Source organism: Carassius auratus, chromosome 30 (assembly GCF_003368295.1).
Source record: "Carassius auratus strain Wakin chromosome 30, ASM336829v1, whole genome shotgun sequence".
Classification (NCBI taxonomy): Eukaryota; Metazoa; Chordata; class Actinopteri; order Cypriniformes; family Cyprinidae; genus Carassius; species Carassius auratus.
The window spans coordinates 21,163,573-21,179,948 of NC_039272.1; the positions used below are offsets into that span (position 1 = coordinate 21,163,573).

Genomic DNA, 16,376 nt, shown 5'->3' on the forward strand with positions numbered 1-16,376 from the left:
TAGGTCAAGGCCTGTAAAAGATTAATATAAGAAGAATGATCAAAGTCCATTTAAAGGGACAGTGCACTGAAAATGTAAATTACCCCATGATTTACACACCCTCAGGCCGTCCAACATGTAGTTGCTTTTTTTAATTCAGTATACAGTAAAGAAGATTTTTAGCTGAAACTGCGGTCTTTGGTTCATTTTCATTTGAGAGTTAAAAAAGCATATACAGGCAACACAAAATGAATCCCTGTGGCTCCTGATGGTCTTATGAAGAGAAATGATCAGTCTCTGCAAGAAAATAAACCATTATTACCTGTAATCCAGAGCCTCAGGTAGAAGGGTAAGGCAGATTATGGTTTGTTTGGACGGTTTGTTTCAATAAACTGGTTTAAATAACCGATTCACCAAATACACAATTATATTATTAAAGCACCTGATAATGGTGTTATGCTATTTCGACTCATTTCGAGCTGAAGTGGCTGGCAGGTGTCTGAAAGTTTTGATTGAGTAACTTGTGGATCTTGCTGCTCGAGACATAAACTGTTCAGACACTTCAGTCCAATCTTTTTAGTTCACTAAAAAGAACCAGTTCAAAAGAAACGATTCACTTGCGAACAGTGTGTTTGGACAATCAGATGATACGTGTCTCTCTGGGGCTTTGTAGATAATGACCAACACGGTGAAGATGAAGAGAAGATGGTATCCTCCATCAACACGCAGCACAGACGAGCCACTCCAGAGGCCCGTTACGCCCAGTTCACACAAAAACACCATGTAAGGACCTCTTTCTGAACGCCTGTTACTTTAGGATGAATATTTGGTGTTATTTCAGTAACAGTTTGTGACTTAAATATTGAAAAAATTGTTTATCACTACAAAATTTATTAACATAGTGGAATGGTTTTATAGTACGGAAGTTCTAGGCGGCCATGCATTATAATTTTTTTTCTTCTTGTTTTCTCGTTATAACGACTTAATTTTCTCGTTATCTCGACATAACGAAGGTCGTTTTCTCGTTATAACGACTTAATTTTCTTATTATCTCGACATAACGAAGTTCGTTTTCTTGTTATAACGACTTAATTTTCTCGTTTTCTCTACATAACGAAGTTCATTTTCTCGTTATAACGACTTAGTTTTCTCTAAGAAGTTACAAAACTGCGCCAACAGGTGGCACTATAGACCTGTATATAACACTATTCACTTTACTGTACGCGGACCTTCCTCGTGATCGCTATAATTTGTGCAGTCTTCATTACTGACATTTAATTAATTCATAAATGTTAAATGCTTGAATCAATATGAATATTTTGTGTATTAAGTTCCTGCTAGATGCATGAGTTTCACCAACGCGTTGTGTGTCATAAAATAACTGCTTATCAAAACCAAGGTTGACGTCACTGTATTCTGTTTATCTACAGTAGGATGGGATTTAACGATGCAGGCTGATGTGCTTCTTTTCCTTATTACTAATCTTTATTGTTAACCATATTGATGAGAAATGTGATGTATATGTAAAATCCATAGACTAATTCAATTCAGTTTTGTTCTGTAATGTTGTAATGGTTTTTTTCTACACACACACACACACACACACACACACACACACACACACACTACACGTACACATGAACGCTCTTTTCAAACAGAAGCTTGTAATACACATGATATCTGCCACATCATATAATGACTACTACAAATTATATATAATTTTATTTCAAATAAAGGAAAAATTAAAAGTGAGTTTAATCCAAGCAGCTCTAATTTCGCGGTGTTGCCATTTAAACATGTTAATTACAAAAAAAAAACAAGTTTGTTGTGCTGTCTCTGGAAAAATCAACAGTGATTGATCTGCCTTTATTTATATACAGTATTGTAGACGTTATTACCTAGGCGAAGTTAAATTTGCTGAAATATAGGCTACAGTAAGAGCACCTGCATGGTTGTCCATCAGATGCCTGTCAAAGTTGAGTTCGTTACTATAGCAACAGTAAAACTGTCATGACGTTATAACGAGAAAACGACTTTCGCTTTGTCAAGATAACGAGAAAATTAAGTCGTTATAACGAGAAAACAAAAAGGAATAAAATTATAATGCATGGCCGCTTAGAACTTCCGTATTATAGAGTCACACCAAGGAATCTATTAATACAAACTATCTTCTTATTCATGTGACTTTTAAAATGGAGTTTAAAGACATTCTAACATTAGTATCATTTCAAAATCTTCCTCTCTCGGTCAGAATTCTTATGAAATTAACAAATGATGAAATTCTGTAAACCGCATGAGGTTCATGTGCATGTCGTGTTATTTTAAGTGCAGGTGTACTAGTTTGATTCCTTGTTGGTACAGTAACCACTAATTGTGTATTCTTTTTTTACTTAATGAAGTGTTAAATATTAATTTGTGATGATTATATAAGATACTACACTATACTCACTCTCGCCCACAGCAGAAATGCAAATGCGTCTTTATTCATATTGTTCTTGTCGTCAATGCTGGGGAAAAGTCAATAGTTATGCCCTCAAGTCAAATAATGTTAAAGTGCAAGCAGGATGTAAGCCTCCATCCTCAGTTGGATATATCCTCATTGTTTCTACTGAAGCCTTTGGATCAGTGATGGCAACGAGTACAGACAATTGATTGCGTGACTCTCGCTGCTTTGACCTTGGTGCTTTAAAGTGCTATGAATGAAAGAACACAACATTGTGATCAGGCGCCAACTTATTTGAGCATTTGGATGTATCATTTATCCAAGCTTTGGTTTATATAATAATTTGATAATAATTGGATAAGATAATCTACATATACTACAGTCTCCAAAGGAAATTTGGAGTAGACAAAGTAAGAATGAATGGCATTTCAAGCTGGAGGGAAAGCAGGTAAGTTAAGTAATAATAGATGTATTTGTTTTACCTTTTTTCAGTCAGAGGAATCAATTTGCCATAACATATTGCTAAAACATATATACACACACTCAATTATCACAAGGAAAAGTTGATATATACAAACAAAACGATATGTATAAGCATCAATAATTACCTAGTTTTAAAATAAAATGTTGGATCACATAAAAAAGCCATACTGAGTCTTTTGTGACAAGCATAGTGTTAGACTGAACAATAATGTTTGTGGAATATCTAAATAACTTAAATAACTTTAATTTTCAGTGTTTTAGCAGTTGAATTAAAACACGCCTGGCCATTGTAATGTACATGTGTGTATGTGTGTTTGCCTACACAGAGCTGGAGGTGATGGAGTCTACGCTGTTACCCGACAGAGAAGGGAAGATAGCCCCGCCCACTCTCTATTTAGTTCCCGCCCCAGCACTGCTGAATCCATTCACCAAACCCTGGGTACGTGTGCACTGACAAATATTAATTGAACTCTGGAATGTCTTCATTTTTTTTTTTTATTGTATACAAATTGACTGACTTCCATTTCACATCCACCTTAAAAGTTGAGTTGTTTTGTTTAGTTTGTTTGCCTTTTTTATTGTCCGATGTCATTGTTTTCTAACCCTTCATAAAGATGAAATTACAGTTTTATCTTTAATAAATATTACATTTTTCTCTGAAATGATTCAATTTCCGAGGGCCTTAGACTGTGCTTTCATGGTCCTCTCACTACTGCTCCAAATGCACAGCCTGATGGGATCACTGTGATGCGGTTTTCTGTGCCTGCAGGCCAGGGTTTGTCTGAGTGTGCTTCCATCCAAGCATGAGATATATACATACATATATGACATACAGTGGGGCTCGAAAGTTTGGGCACCCCTTGCAGAATCTGTGAAAATGCGAGTAATTTTCAAAAAATAAGAGAGATCATACTAAATGCATGTTATATTTTATTTAGTACTGTCCTGAGTAAGATATTGTACATTAGAGATATTAACATTTAGTGCACAGGACAAAAAAAATTGCTGAAATTATTAAAATAACCCCACTCAAAAGTTTGGGAACCCTTGGTTCTTAGTACTGTGTTCTGTTACCTGATGATCCTCGACTGTCTTTCTGTTTTGTGATGGTTGTGCATGAGTCCCTTGTTTGTTCTGAACAGTTAAACTGAGCAGCGATCTTCAGAAAAATCTTTAAGGTCCTGCAGATTCTTCAGTTTTCCAGCATCTTTACATATTTGAACCCTTTCCAGCAGTGACTTTATGATTTTGAGATACATCTTATCACACTGAGGACATTTGAGGGACTCAAACACAACTATTTAAAAAGATTCAAACATTCACTGATGCTCCAGAAGGAAACAAGATGCATTAAGAGCTGGGGGTGAAAACTTTTGAACACAATGAAGATGGCCAAATTTTCTTATTTTGTTGAAATATATTTTTCTTTCCATTTTAGTTCTGCCCTTCGTAAGCAACAGAAGATACTTGTATGTTTCCCGGTACACAAATTAAGTACAATTTACCTTGATCTTCAAATTCCAAAAGTTATAACCCCCCAGCTCTTAATTCATTTTGTTATGCAAAATTGGGAAACCTATATAGAGTTTAAAACCTCAATTTGGGTGATTGCAATTATATTTTTAAAATGTAGTAATAATAGTAAATGATAAAAAGTCAATGATTTATAAAAATAAAATGAGCTCAAATGGGTAACAGGGTTGCAGATATAGTTATTGTTTAGAAGGACTTTATTAGTAAATGTTGATATGCTTAAAATTCACATAAATTAAAGAGGGAGGGGATAATTTTGCTAACATTTGAATGTTTGGTCATTTTTTTAACATTTGGTAACTGTTGAATGTTTGATTGTTTTAATAACTCAGGTAATGGCTGAGTATTTGATGTTTAATTTTAATCAACTGGGTTATATGTTAATTTTAATAACTTTTTTTTAGTAAGTTTGGTAACAGGTTGAGTATTTGATCTATTAATGGCTTTTATACAGGGCTGAACGTTTGATTGTTTTAATAACTTTTGGTAACAGGGTTGAATGGTTGAACTTGGTCAGTGGAAAAAGTACAAATGTGGTGGCTTTATATATATTGTTATAAAAAAGCTACACAAGATATCAGTCTAAAACCCCCAATCTATAAATTGGCACTTTTTTAAGCAATTGTCTGCAAGCTATGTTAAATCGTCAAAATTATAGGGCAACTGTTTAATATATCTCTCAAGCCCCTTTCACATTGCACGTCGGACATATTGCCGGGTCGCCTTCTGTGTGAAAGCAAACACGTCCCGGGATTGATTCCAGCACTGAATCCGGGTCGGGGACCTAGTAACATTGCCGGGTTCAATCCCAGGACGAGCGCTGTGTGAACAAAAGCCAGATCTAATGCCGTGTTGTAGTGATGACGCGCAACTCTTTTATCGGCTGTTTTGAAGGAAGATCAACGTTCGCGATGAAAACACATGTGCAAACTGTAATGAAGCAGAGTTCAGTTAGTCAGTTAGTTCCTCACTATTGGCGCTGACGCCAAGATCGTTCGCTTGCTTCAGTGAAAGTATAACGTGCCTTATGTTTTCGACTCGTACATTACACGTCACGCGCTGATGTCACGTGTCGTTACGGGATCTTCAAGGGTTGTGTGTGAAAGCACACACATATCCCGGGTAATCACTGGCAGTGTGAAAGTGCAAAATCTAGCGACCCGGGAACAAATGCTGGAACACTTTACCCCTGTACTTACCGGAATTGCAGTGTGAAAGGGGCTCCACTGACTTTCTCTGTTATCAGCTATTCCTGAATTTCCATATGAACAGAAACCATATAGCACATGTCTCCTAGAGCACTTTGCAGTTCCTTGTGAAAGTGATAAACCCTCTGTTCATCACGGTGTGTGTTAATGATGTCAGCCACGTGTGAGCTGTGTGTGTGACATAGTTTGGTCTTTCTCCAATCAGCCTCAGATTCAGAATGCTGGCGTTCCTCTGTGGAATCGGGACTCACGGGGTCCCCGGAAAGACCTGTACCTCTGCCAGGCCAGAACGACACCAGTGGCCACTCGTACAGGTGGGTATGCTGCCCAATCCGTGTATTTTTAGCCCAACATTTCCCATCTCAGGATCTTCCACATAAGCGTTACGTTAACAAGAGGTTTAAGGATCTGGGTGCAACATTCCATGCTCACTGTGGCAAGACATATCTAAAATATAAGGGTCCTCAGGATCTAGTGTTATCAGGTGTGTCATAGGCTGTAACTTGGCTTTGGAAGGCAGCGAGCTGGAGAGAGACCAGAGGAATTTGGGGGTATCGAACCATGAGTCAGCAATGGCACAGGACAGACATTTCATGAGAATCAAACAACTGCTAAACAAAGGGCTGATTCAGCTCCCTTCCTTCCTATATCCCTGTCCCACCTGACTCCTGGAGGCCCGTGGATGTAATAACCCTGTGAACACACATGTATCACATTTTCTTGTAGAAATCTATAATGTCACCCTCATCCAGCAGAAAAACTCCCAAATCGAGTGTGTGAGCTAAATCCTCCATCGTCTTATTTATTCTGTGAGGCTGGAACCATGCAAATACAAGAACGCAAACTTGTCTAAGGTGTTGTTCACAGAGAAAACATTTGTCTTTAAAAAAATAATTTGGGTTTAACAGAAGCTGTTTGGAATAGGAGGAATACTGTTAGCATAGTATAGAAAGCTACAAATAATATATTTCTCACCTCATTCTTTGAAAATAGTTCCACATGGAATCAGTTAAAATAAGGTTTTTATATATATATATTTTTTTTTATTTTTATTTTTTTTTACACTCAGTAGGTTCTTGAAGTATATTTTAAGTAGCCAGAAATGTAACTTGTGTACATTTTCTAAACTAAGATGCCATTCGGTATTTTTCGCTTAACTTTCTATACAAAAAAAAAAGAGCCCTAAAAATATTCTTGATAGGAAATTTTGTTTTGTTTCAGAGTTAAATGTAAAAAAATAAAAATAAAAAATGTAAAAAATATAACTAGATATATTTGGATTGAAAACAACTGAAGTAATGAGTGGCACTGGATGAAGCCAAATTTTAGATACAAAGTAGTATCTCTTTCGTTCTTTCCTTTATAGTGGCCAAAACGTAGGCTTTGAAAACCATGCAAATATTCCTTGCACCCCTGACAGTGACGCAGGCAGGACCGGCAGGCCTCGTCTTCCCCCCCTGGCCCCCCAGTTCTCCAACAGTGAGCCCCAGCAGAGCGGCAGCAGGCCCGGTTCTTCAGGGGGCTCCGGCGGGCGGCCCAGCCAACACAGTGAGTACTCCACCTCCCCAACGAAAGTGACACTCTCAAACAAAACATGTCTTTATCTTATTCACACACCAATCCCACCCATGTTTGAAGACGATCTTTGCGAATCCCTTTTAAATTTAAATGTGATGGATGAGTGACATTTTGTTTGCGTGCGGTTTAAATACATATACATTTATTATCATCGTCATGTGTACCGTACGTTGTGTGTCATCATGGTGGGCTCTTATCTATAAAGCAAATACACAATGACAGGCCATTCCTACAGTGATTTTACTATGACTGAAGTTAATGGTTACGGTTCAGATTACTCTCCAAGTAGGGCAATTACTGATTCTTTTAGTACTTAAAGAGGAAAAAAATAAATAATGTATATATTTTTTTTTATTTATAAAATGATTTTCTGACATTTATAAAGCTAAACAGAGCTAATAAACAACATAAAAGATTAAAATTGTATTAATAAGCAAAAAAAATACATACACTGATGAATAAAGTACTTTTTAGATGCAAAATAAATGGAATCCAGTGACTCACCTTAACAATACATTAAATAATTCATAATTAATAAAACTAGCTTAACAATAAAAAATTGCAGTAGCATATTTCATTAAATTGTATTAAATACTACAGTCAAAATAATCATAATGTGCATAATTTGCACATAAGTTGCAACGTAGGGTTGCCAGGTTTGAGTAACAAAACCAACCCAACTGGTATTCAGAACTAGCCCAATCACATTCCAGGGGGGTCAAAACCTCCTTCCTGGGGTTCCACTGCTGTCGAAAGTGCATTCCAGGCCGGGTGGGGTATTTGGCATCAACCCATGGACAAAAAAAAGGTAAAACTGGACTACCACGGTGTGATGTATGTATTTGATTCACTAAAAAGAACCAGATTCTAAGATTCGTTGTTTCAGGAATCAGACTACACTGATGCTGCTGTATGTTTTTGATTCACTAGAGAGAGTCAAAATAAGAGTCATTCTTTCAGATATCATACTACGCTGATTGTTGTGTTTACCTTTGATTCACTGGGGTAGTTTATATATTTATATATACAGTAGATATGCAACAGACGCGCATTGAAGTTCATTACTGGCAGTGTTGGTGTATTTTTTCGTGCCACTACTGTGTCAATGTTTCAAAACAGTCAAAACCTCTCTTTTTTCTTGTCAGGTATTTTTTGTGACTCATGTTCTTCATGAAACTTGATGTTCTTGTAAGTGATCTCTATATAAATCACATCTGAACAATGAAAGGAACCGGTTTAATGGAAATCTTGTCGTTTAGTTAAACCGGTGTTCCCAGAGTATTGGATTCCACAAGGAAAAGCTTGGATTACAGAAGTAGTTAACAGTTTTAAGCTTTTATTTAATTTTTTTTAAATAAAGTGATGATTCAACAAAAATTATGAACTGTAAATAATAGAGCGAAGTAGATTTTTATAAATAGTAATGTAATCTCAATGTCTTTAGGACAGTCAATGGAGATAAAATGTCATAAAAAAAAGAAATCACTATAAATACAAATATGAAGAAATTTGATGTGTCTTTATTTGTTGACTCTCTCATTCAGTGGTTTGTCCTTGTTTTTTAATGGAACAGATGTCAAACAGTATGAAGAACAGCTGCAGGACAGCTGAGTGTTTCATGACGTCAAACCATGGTGTCTAGAGGTTAACTAAGACATCTTTAACATTTAATTTAAATAACCTGATGTGAAGGGTACGTGGTTTAAAATATTACACTTATACTGTTATTACACAAGTTATATAAGCAAGCGATCATTTCTTTCTTTCTTTCTTTCATTTGGACACATTTTAAAGACACTTTTATCCAAAGCAACTGGCAAATAAGGAACATAAATGTGTTTTCTTCTGGATGTAAATTAGATTTCCTGACAATCTCATTTGTACCAATTCTCTTTGGTCGTCTGGGTGGTTGCTAGGGCATTCTGAGTTGTTCCTATGTGGTTGCTGGGATCTGGGCTGTTGCTAGGTAGTGGTTAACAGTGTTTTGGGTTGTTGTTAAGGTGTTCTGGAATTTTTATAAGTGTTTGCTAGAGCATTATGGGTAATTAATAAAATATTCTAGGTCATTTTGGGTTTTTGCTAAGGTGTTCTGGGTGGTTAGGGTGTGCTGGTGATTGACAGGGTGTTATGAGCAGGTATTTGGATTGTCTGGGTTGTTGTTACACTTTTTGGGTGGTTGCTAGGATGTTCTGGAATGTTTTAGGTGTTAGGGTGTTCTGAGTGATTGAAAGGTTGTTGCTGTGGTGTTTTAGGCGCTCTGCTACAGTGTTGATGCAGTTGCTAGGTTGTTGGTACAGTGTTTTATGTGGTTGCTAGGGTGTGATTTCAACTAGAGTAGCTGTTACTACACAGGGCCATTGCGGAAATCCACGTTTATTTTCAGCGTTGATTTGCGCAGCTTGTCAGTTAACAACGGCTCTGTGTAGTAACAGCTGCTCTATGTGAAATCACACACCTGATGGAATTTACCGCTGATAACAGAACAGGCCTTACTGACGAGATGCACATTAACGATCGGCGCTCCCCTAATTGTTGCATTATTTTCATGTCAATTACACTAATTTCCCCCAATGAGAATTTTGGTGAAATAGTTCCACAATAATAATCTCAATGACCTTAAAACTGATATTTTTCTCTATGGAAAATGAAAATTCTTTGTCATTTTTGATTGTGGATCTTTCTTAATGTGTGTTGTATTTCACCATATAATCCTGATGTTATGCTGTTGTATCTGTGCCGCAATTTAATAGGTGCATATTATGTATCTAGTATCTGAATCGCTGAAATATGATGATGATTGATCTCTTCAAAGCGCTGTCTTAAGGTTTATCTGGAAATGCAATAATATTTTACAGTGTCTGACTAATTATGTTCTTATTGGAACAAAAAAATAATAATTATCTCCTCCACTTCCATAAGGATTAACAGGTTAACCACTAATTAGAGTGACTAATCCAGTTTTAAACATGCCACGCTTGCTTATGATATTCCATACCTTCTTTTCACCTTCTAGGCAGCCAATCACATAGAAAGTGAAAAAAGAGGATCTTTCAGCTGGAGAATCCTATCGCCAGAGGAGCATCCTACTTCCTGTAACATCATCCAAGTCTCTTATCACAGTCAGGCCAACAGAGATGCCCGAGGGCCTGTGGAACAAAGCTGAGGATTGTGGTTTCGGAGGGCCTTTCAGCCCCTGCCACAGAGTGCCTCTGTAACACAACACACACAAGCAATAATCACAACAAGTACTTTCATTGTCCCACAACCTCCCAAACACCTGGCGCTCCGCTCCTGCTTTGTTACTCTTGAACCTCGACCACCCTCGCTCAGCTGAAGCAGAGAGATTTCAAATCATACAAGAATTAAGTTGTTTTCGGTATTGCTCTTGTGATTTGATGCCGTTTTATTGTTGTCGCCATTTTTTGTGTACGTTTTAGTAATAAAACTTCATATTGACCTGTAGTGCTGTGTGAAATAGGCCTGATGGAAGAAACTAATGCTGGTAACTTTGAATATTCAGATTAATGTTTACACCTGTAGGTTGCAATTGTAGGTTTGATTTGTGCAATGAAGTGTTTTAAAGTCATGAATTGTGTGAGTGAATATTTTTCATAAAAAAGAATATATTTTAGTCATATAACAAAATAAAACCAACAAAAAGCTAGGGGAAATACTTCTGGTGATCTTTTAAAACGATTTGATTTTATAAGTAAAATTGATATTTTTGTTTTATGCATATTGCTTAAATCTTTGTTTTATTTTTTTTAATCGAAACTGGCAAAAGATGAGAAGTTCTCGTGTCTTTCCCCAGTCGGCCTGGACATCTGCATGAATGAAGCTCAACAGTGTTGAAATCTTAAGTGAACACATGTTGATACACATCTGTAATGCTTCTATTTCAGGTCCTTAATCCTCTTTCTTTTGATTGTTCTCTCATTTCACATATGTTTGTCTCAAATATCTCATGTTTGTGAGGCGTGAGTTCCAGAAGTACTTGGAAAAAGCATTTGAATAGATGTTAAATGAATGTAAAGTACCTTCTTTAGAAGGCCAAAGCAGCAGCAGGTCAAAATGTCCATAGTAATGTGTTAAAAAACTGATCAGAACACCATCACAGTGCCCCAAAACAACCAATCGGACCATGCTTGCAAATTCAAATTGATGTGGTGAAAAGGATCAGAACAATATTAAAGAAATATTAGAACACATTAACAACCGACTAGAAATTGACTGAAAAAAAAAAACAACAACACTGTAACCGCCATTGCAAAATGTTAAAAACCGACCCCAATAATCATATTGCAATGTGCTGAAAACTGACCAAAACACTCCAACCAAACCTAGCCACTGGAAAGTTTTCTTCAGTAAATGTAGTTTAACTTAAGTGAATAATGTGTTTAATTTGGCAGGTGTTGTGCCATCTACCAGTCAACAGTTCTGACGACAGCACCGTTTCTCCAGCTTCCTGGATGGTGCGCGACAACAACGGCACACAAAAACAGCCCTGCAAAACAGGAATTATTTCATCTAACTTCAGCTGCATCCCACAATCCTCTCTTCCTTTCGTTCTCTCTCCATATCCTGCTTTATTCCAGCTGTCATGGTCTGTCCATGTGCATCCTGCGCTCCAGGGGGATTTTTCCTGTTTCCCCCACCTTTGGCCTGAAAGTGTAGCATGGTTGGACCATAAGTCCCTCTGTTTCTGTCACCTAAAACAACAGCACCTTTGCAGCCAACTCTTGGTAGACATGAGTGTGCCCTGCAGATTGTGTTGACCAATCGGCCCCTCGGGAATGAGGAAGTCCAAAGAAAACCATCAAAGAGCAAGTTATCTGTTGTTAAAGATGGACGAAGCTGGGCTTGTCTTAGTAGATCCCAAAGCATGGTGGCAGAGTTACTAGATCATGTCGAGTTCTTCTGGCAGAAAGTGTCCTGTTTACGGGACGCTGTGCTCTTTGGAACAGAACTCCTGGTGAGGTTAGACCTGTCCACAGGGGACGAGGTCTGGGGATATGTTTTTATGACTCAAGCTGAGCTGTTTTGAGCTCGGTATGATGGAGTACCAAACATCTGAGTCCTCAGCTGTGTTGTACCTCGCGTTTGCAGATTTCCTGCAGGCCTTGGCGTTGTGACAACCCTGCGGACAAATGCTCAAAAAGAAAAAGCAGCTGAATCCATGTTCAACCTTTGTGTTTATGTAAAACCTTACGTAGCGATTAATGTTACCTCATACCATATTAATAAAAAAGCAGTTTTACACTAAGAGTGGAATCGCACCTTGCGTTGTTTACCCAGCAGTTTCAAGCTTATTACTAACTTTTATTACTTGTTGTTTAATACGCTATTTTTATATTTTTGTACAAATGTCATGGTAATGTCACAATATGCTTTGAAGTACCTTGGTATATAATGTAGCTTCCTTAATAGGAAGCCAAAGGAAAGTTCCCGTGTCTATGTTCTGCCTTGTGACTGTGTAATTCAGGCATCACCACACAGGTGGTATGTCCAAATACCAACATTTGTTGTTTTGGTCATGTGAGAGCATGTGCACACAACAGGAAGTGCATGCACAAAACTGTCACAGGTCTTAAAAACTCAGTGGCCTTAATGCCCATCCACGTATTCAAGGCTAAGTCTATCCAATCATGCATAATTTGCAGGAACTCGTGTGCCCTGAAATCACATGATATCCAGGAAACATTCCACTGTACGTTAAGTTAATAAGATATTCATTTGGTAGTAAAGTATAAATTGCTGCACAGTTTACTGGTGTAGTATGTGTATTTTGGACATAATTTATAACTTATCACTTAATTAGAAGCACCACAATAACTAATTGTGTTGTCCGTTATAGACATTTAGAAGTTTATTGAAAATTGCAAAGTATGAAATGTAGAAAATGTGTGACTAAAGTTCTTTGAAAACTTAATTTACATTTTTACAACACTATCCCAAGCTTCTCTAATTCCTCCAAAAGTTTACTCTTCCCAGTGAGAACTTCAAATTTATTTGTATAACGTCATTTGTATTTTTAGTTTATCGCACCAAGCCCAATGTTATTACTTGATAAGCAATTGGTTTTAAATGGACACATTTTGCCTATGCATCATTCATGCCATGTAGTTAAAAATTATGCCATACAGCCTATGTCAAATACACGAAAACGCCAAACAACTTCTGTGTGTAAAAGATCATTGGGGCCTGAAAGCTGCGGTAGGGAACTTTAGACGCTCTAGCGGTTAATAAACAGAACTGCTTGCGTCTTGCGGAAGAACATCGTAGCCGGAACTACTTCTCTCTGTTTATGTCTACTATGTTTAAGGTACTGGGTTACTCCGCCGCGGTACCCCCGAAGCAATCTAAAATAGTCCGAATATAAACACTTATTATAGGTGCACCCTAGTGATTCAGGACAAGCCAAAAACACGGTTTGGAAAACGGATTCATGGTGTACTCGCTTATTATATACATTTTTCTACATTTTGAAAACAAACAAAGTTACGGACCGCAGCTCTGATTGGTTGTTTCTTATCGGGAGCTATGGAGTTTCTGCAAATGGCATTAGGACACTGGGAGGAGCCAGAGGAGCTTGATTTTTTACACTGATTATCTGTCTCATATTCTACTGTCAGGACATAATGACAGGTTTAACAAATATGTAAAAAATATATTTTTACAAAAGTTACCTACTGCAGCTTGAAGAGTCCATTAGTTGTGCTCTTTGAAATCCTTATGAATGGCCATTTGAAACTGGCTAGTCTTGAACACGGTTTGGAAGGACTCTTCAATATGGCAGCCATGATTGTTTTCACCTTGAAGTGCCCTTTGAAGGGAGATATATTGAGAAGTTATAATGAGAAGTTACACTAAAAGTGGAACACTAAACATTTACAAAAGTATACTTCCCATGTCCATGTTCCACTCAGCCTCAGTAAGTGTTATGCAAATTTTGGCATCAAGTAATTCCACTCATGTCTGCGCACAATGTCTGCATGCCGCCTGGATTATGTTTCCTCATGGACAACAGCTTAAGCACAGGTGATTTGAATGTTAGAAAACAAAGGTCAACTGGATAGTGCACTTTTGCCGAATACGTCAGGCTGTACTCAAGTTCCCATGTTTAAATTCACGTCTGTACAGTAGAGGATGCAAACAAACCTTTCAGCTGTGCTGCTATTCTGGATTGCATGAAGAATAGGACGCAGGAAAAGAAAGTTCAACACTTTTCATCAAGAACATGGCATGTAAGGAAAATAGCAATTGTGCATGATATATAAATCAATAAAACGAATTAGTAAATTGTGCACACAATTTATTTTTTTCTCGCATGTCATGTGCGGGGCTCAGTAGAATATCAAAGACTACTTGGCAACTAGGGTAAGGACACATGTGCCCAATGCGTCAGTCTGCAGTCATAGTCAGTGGACTGTGTCCTTTGAATGGCTTTCACACTCAACTGTGTGTTATATGTAGTGGAAAAGCGAACAGATGTTTACTTCCTATGTGCATGTTCCAGTCTGGCTGATTTCCATGCACACCATTCAGGGACAAACATCCTCCTGGACAACAGCGCATGCACGGCTGATTTGAGTGCTCGAAAACACAGTTCAGCCAGTGCCAAGTGCACCAGTCTGACCCGACATTTGGTGGACTGTGCTTTGAATGGCTTGCCCACTTGACTGTGCACTAAACTGACTGAGCTAAACTCAGAAAATGAAGTGTACCTGTACCGATGAGGAGGCATGTGAACTAAAATTGAAGTTCTGAAGTGAACGATTTGAAGCACTGTACATAGATGGCAACTCTGTGTGTCATAGAAATGGCGCTCCTCACGAGAAGTGGCTTGACTCCAATTAGGTTTATTGTTAGCATATTGCCAAGCTAACAACAAGATAATGTGGTGAACCTAAAATAAGTGTTATATTTGATACGACATTGTGTTAAATGCAACTTTTCGCTTAGTTCAACAATTTGCAAGCTCTTTTTCAAGGAGTTAATCACAATTCTGGAAAATAAATGCAATACTGGCTTAATATTACTTCCTAATATGACTGTAGCACATCTATATCTCTGAAATATGGGTGTTTGTATGCCAGAGACTGCTCAGGAAGGACCAGAGGACAGCATCCATGTTGTATTGGTTATCCTCTTTCTTCATGGAACACAGACCAAAGGAAACTGAATTGTAAACAGCACTGATAATTGTTTTATAAGTTGGTCACCAATGCATCTGTATAATTGTAGAAAGTGCAACAGTTCACTTGAATCACATGCACCTTGTAAGCCAATCACACAATGGCTCCAATTCACTCAGTTGCAAAATTGTAACTGTTACATGTTGGTTAATTTGTATAATCTAATTTGTTTTTATAGAATGTGCTTACACTGCACTGATAGTTTGGTTTAAGGATGGACCTTAATGCTGCTTTTCTCAAAATATCTCACATTTTCATTCAAATCACATCATGAATAATGAATTCATTCACTTTACATAAACATTAAAACAGTAACCTTTTCTCCCGAGAGAAACTGATCAGGTTTGAGGTTCGTTATGGCTTGTCACATGTTCAGATCTCGTTTGTTAGCAGGAGATTAGCAGTCATTTGTTTTCTGAATTACTGAATTAATTTTCTCAGATCATGTGTTTTGTATAATAACATGCTGTGGGGGAAAATTTTTGAATAATATTTTGGCTGATTATGTCCTGTTAAGGCTGATTTCATAACATTCTAATAGAGTTTTAAAGATGCACAATTAATTTAATGGTTGGGACAAAAAAAGTGAAGTGAAGTGAAGTGAAGTGAAAGTGACATTCAGCCAAGTATGGTGACCCATACTCAGAATTTGTGCTCTGCATTTAACCCATCCGAAATGCACATACACAGAGCAGTGAACACACACACACACTGTGAACACACACCCAGAGCAGTGGGCAGCCATTTATGCTGCGGCGCCCGGGGAGCAGTTGGGGGTTCGATGCCTTGCTCAAGGGCACCTAAGTCGTGGTATTGAAGGTGGAGAGAGAGCTGTTCATGCACTCCCCCCCACCCACAATTCCTGCCAGCCCAAGACTAGAACCCACAACCCTTCGATTGGGAGTCCAACCCTCTAACCATTAGGCCACGACTTCCCCAAAATGTAGTAAAACCATA

General features: G+C 37.7%; 1 protein-coding gene across 4 annotated transcripts in view; it reads left to right on the top strand.

Moving 5' to 3' along the window:
* Positions 1 to 10,810, top strand: part of LOC113049605 (lisH domain-containing protein ARMC9-like) — a 30,223-nt gene extending 19,413 nt beyond the window's left edge. For 3 of the 4 annotated variants that reach the window (XM_026212095.1, XM_026212097.1, XM_026212096.1), the window contains 5 exons: positions 653 to 762; positions 3,232 to 3,344; positions 5,852 to 5,960; positions 7,013 to 7,194; positions 10,238 to 10,810. In XM_026212095.1, the coding sequence (XP_026067880.1) occupies positions 653 to 762; positions 3,232 to 3,344; positions 5,852 to 5,960; positions 7,013 to 7,194; positions 10,238 to 10,260 (537 nt within the window). In that variant the 3' untranslated portion in view covers positions 10,261 to 10,810. The remainder of the gene's footprint in view (positions 1 to 652; positions 763 to 3,231; positions 3,345 to 5,851; positions 5,961 to 7,012; positions 7,195 to 10,237) is intronic. The other variant, XM_026212098.1, reaches the window with a different exon arrangement.
* The last annotated feature ends 5,566 nt before the right edge of the window (positions 10,811 to 16,376 follow it).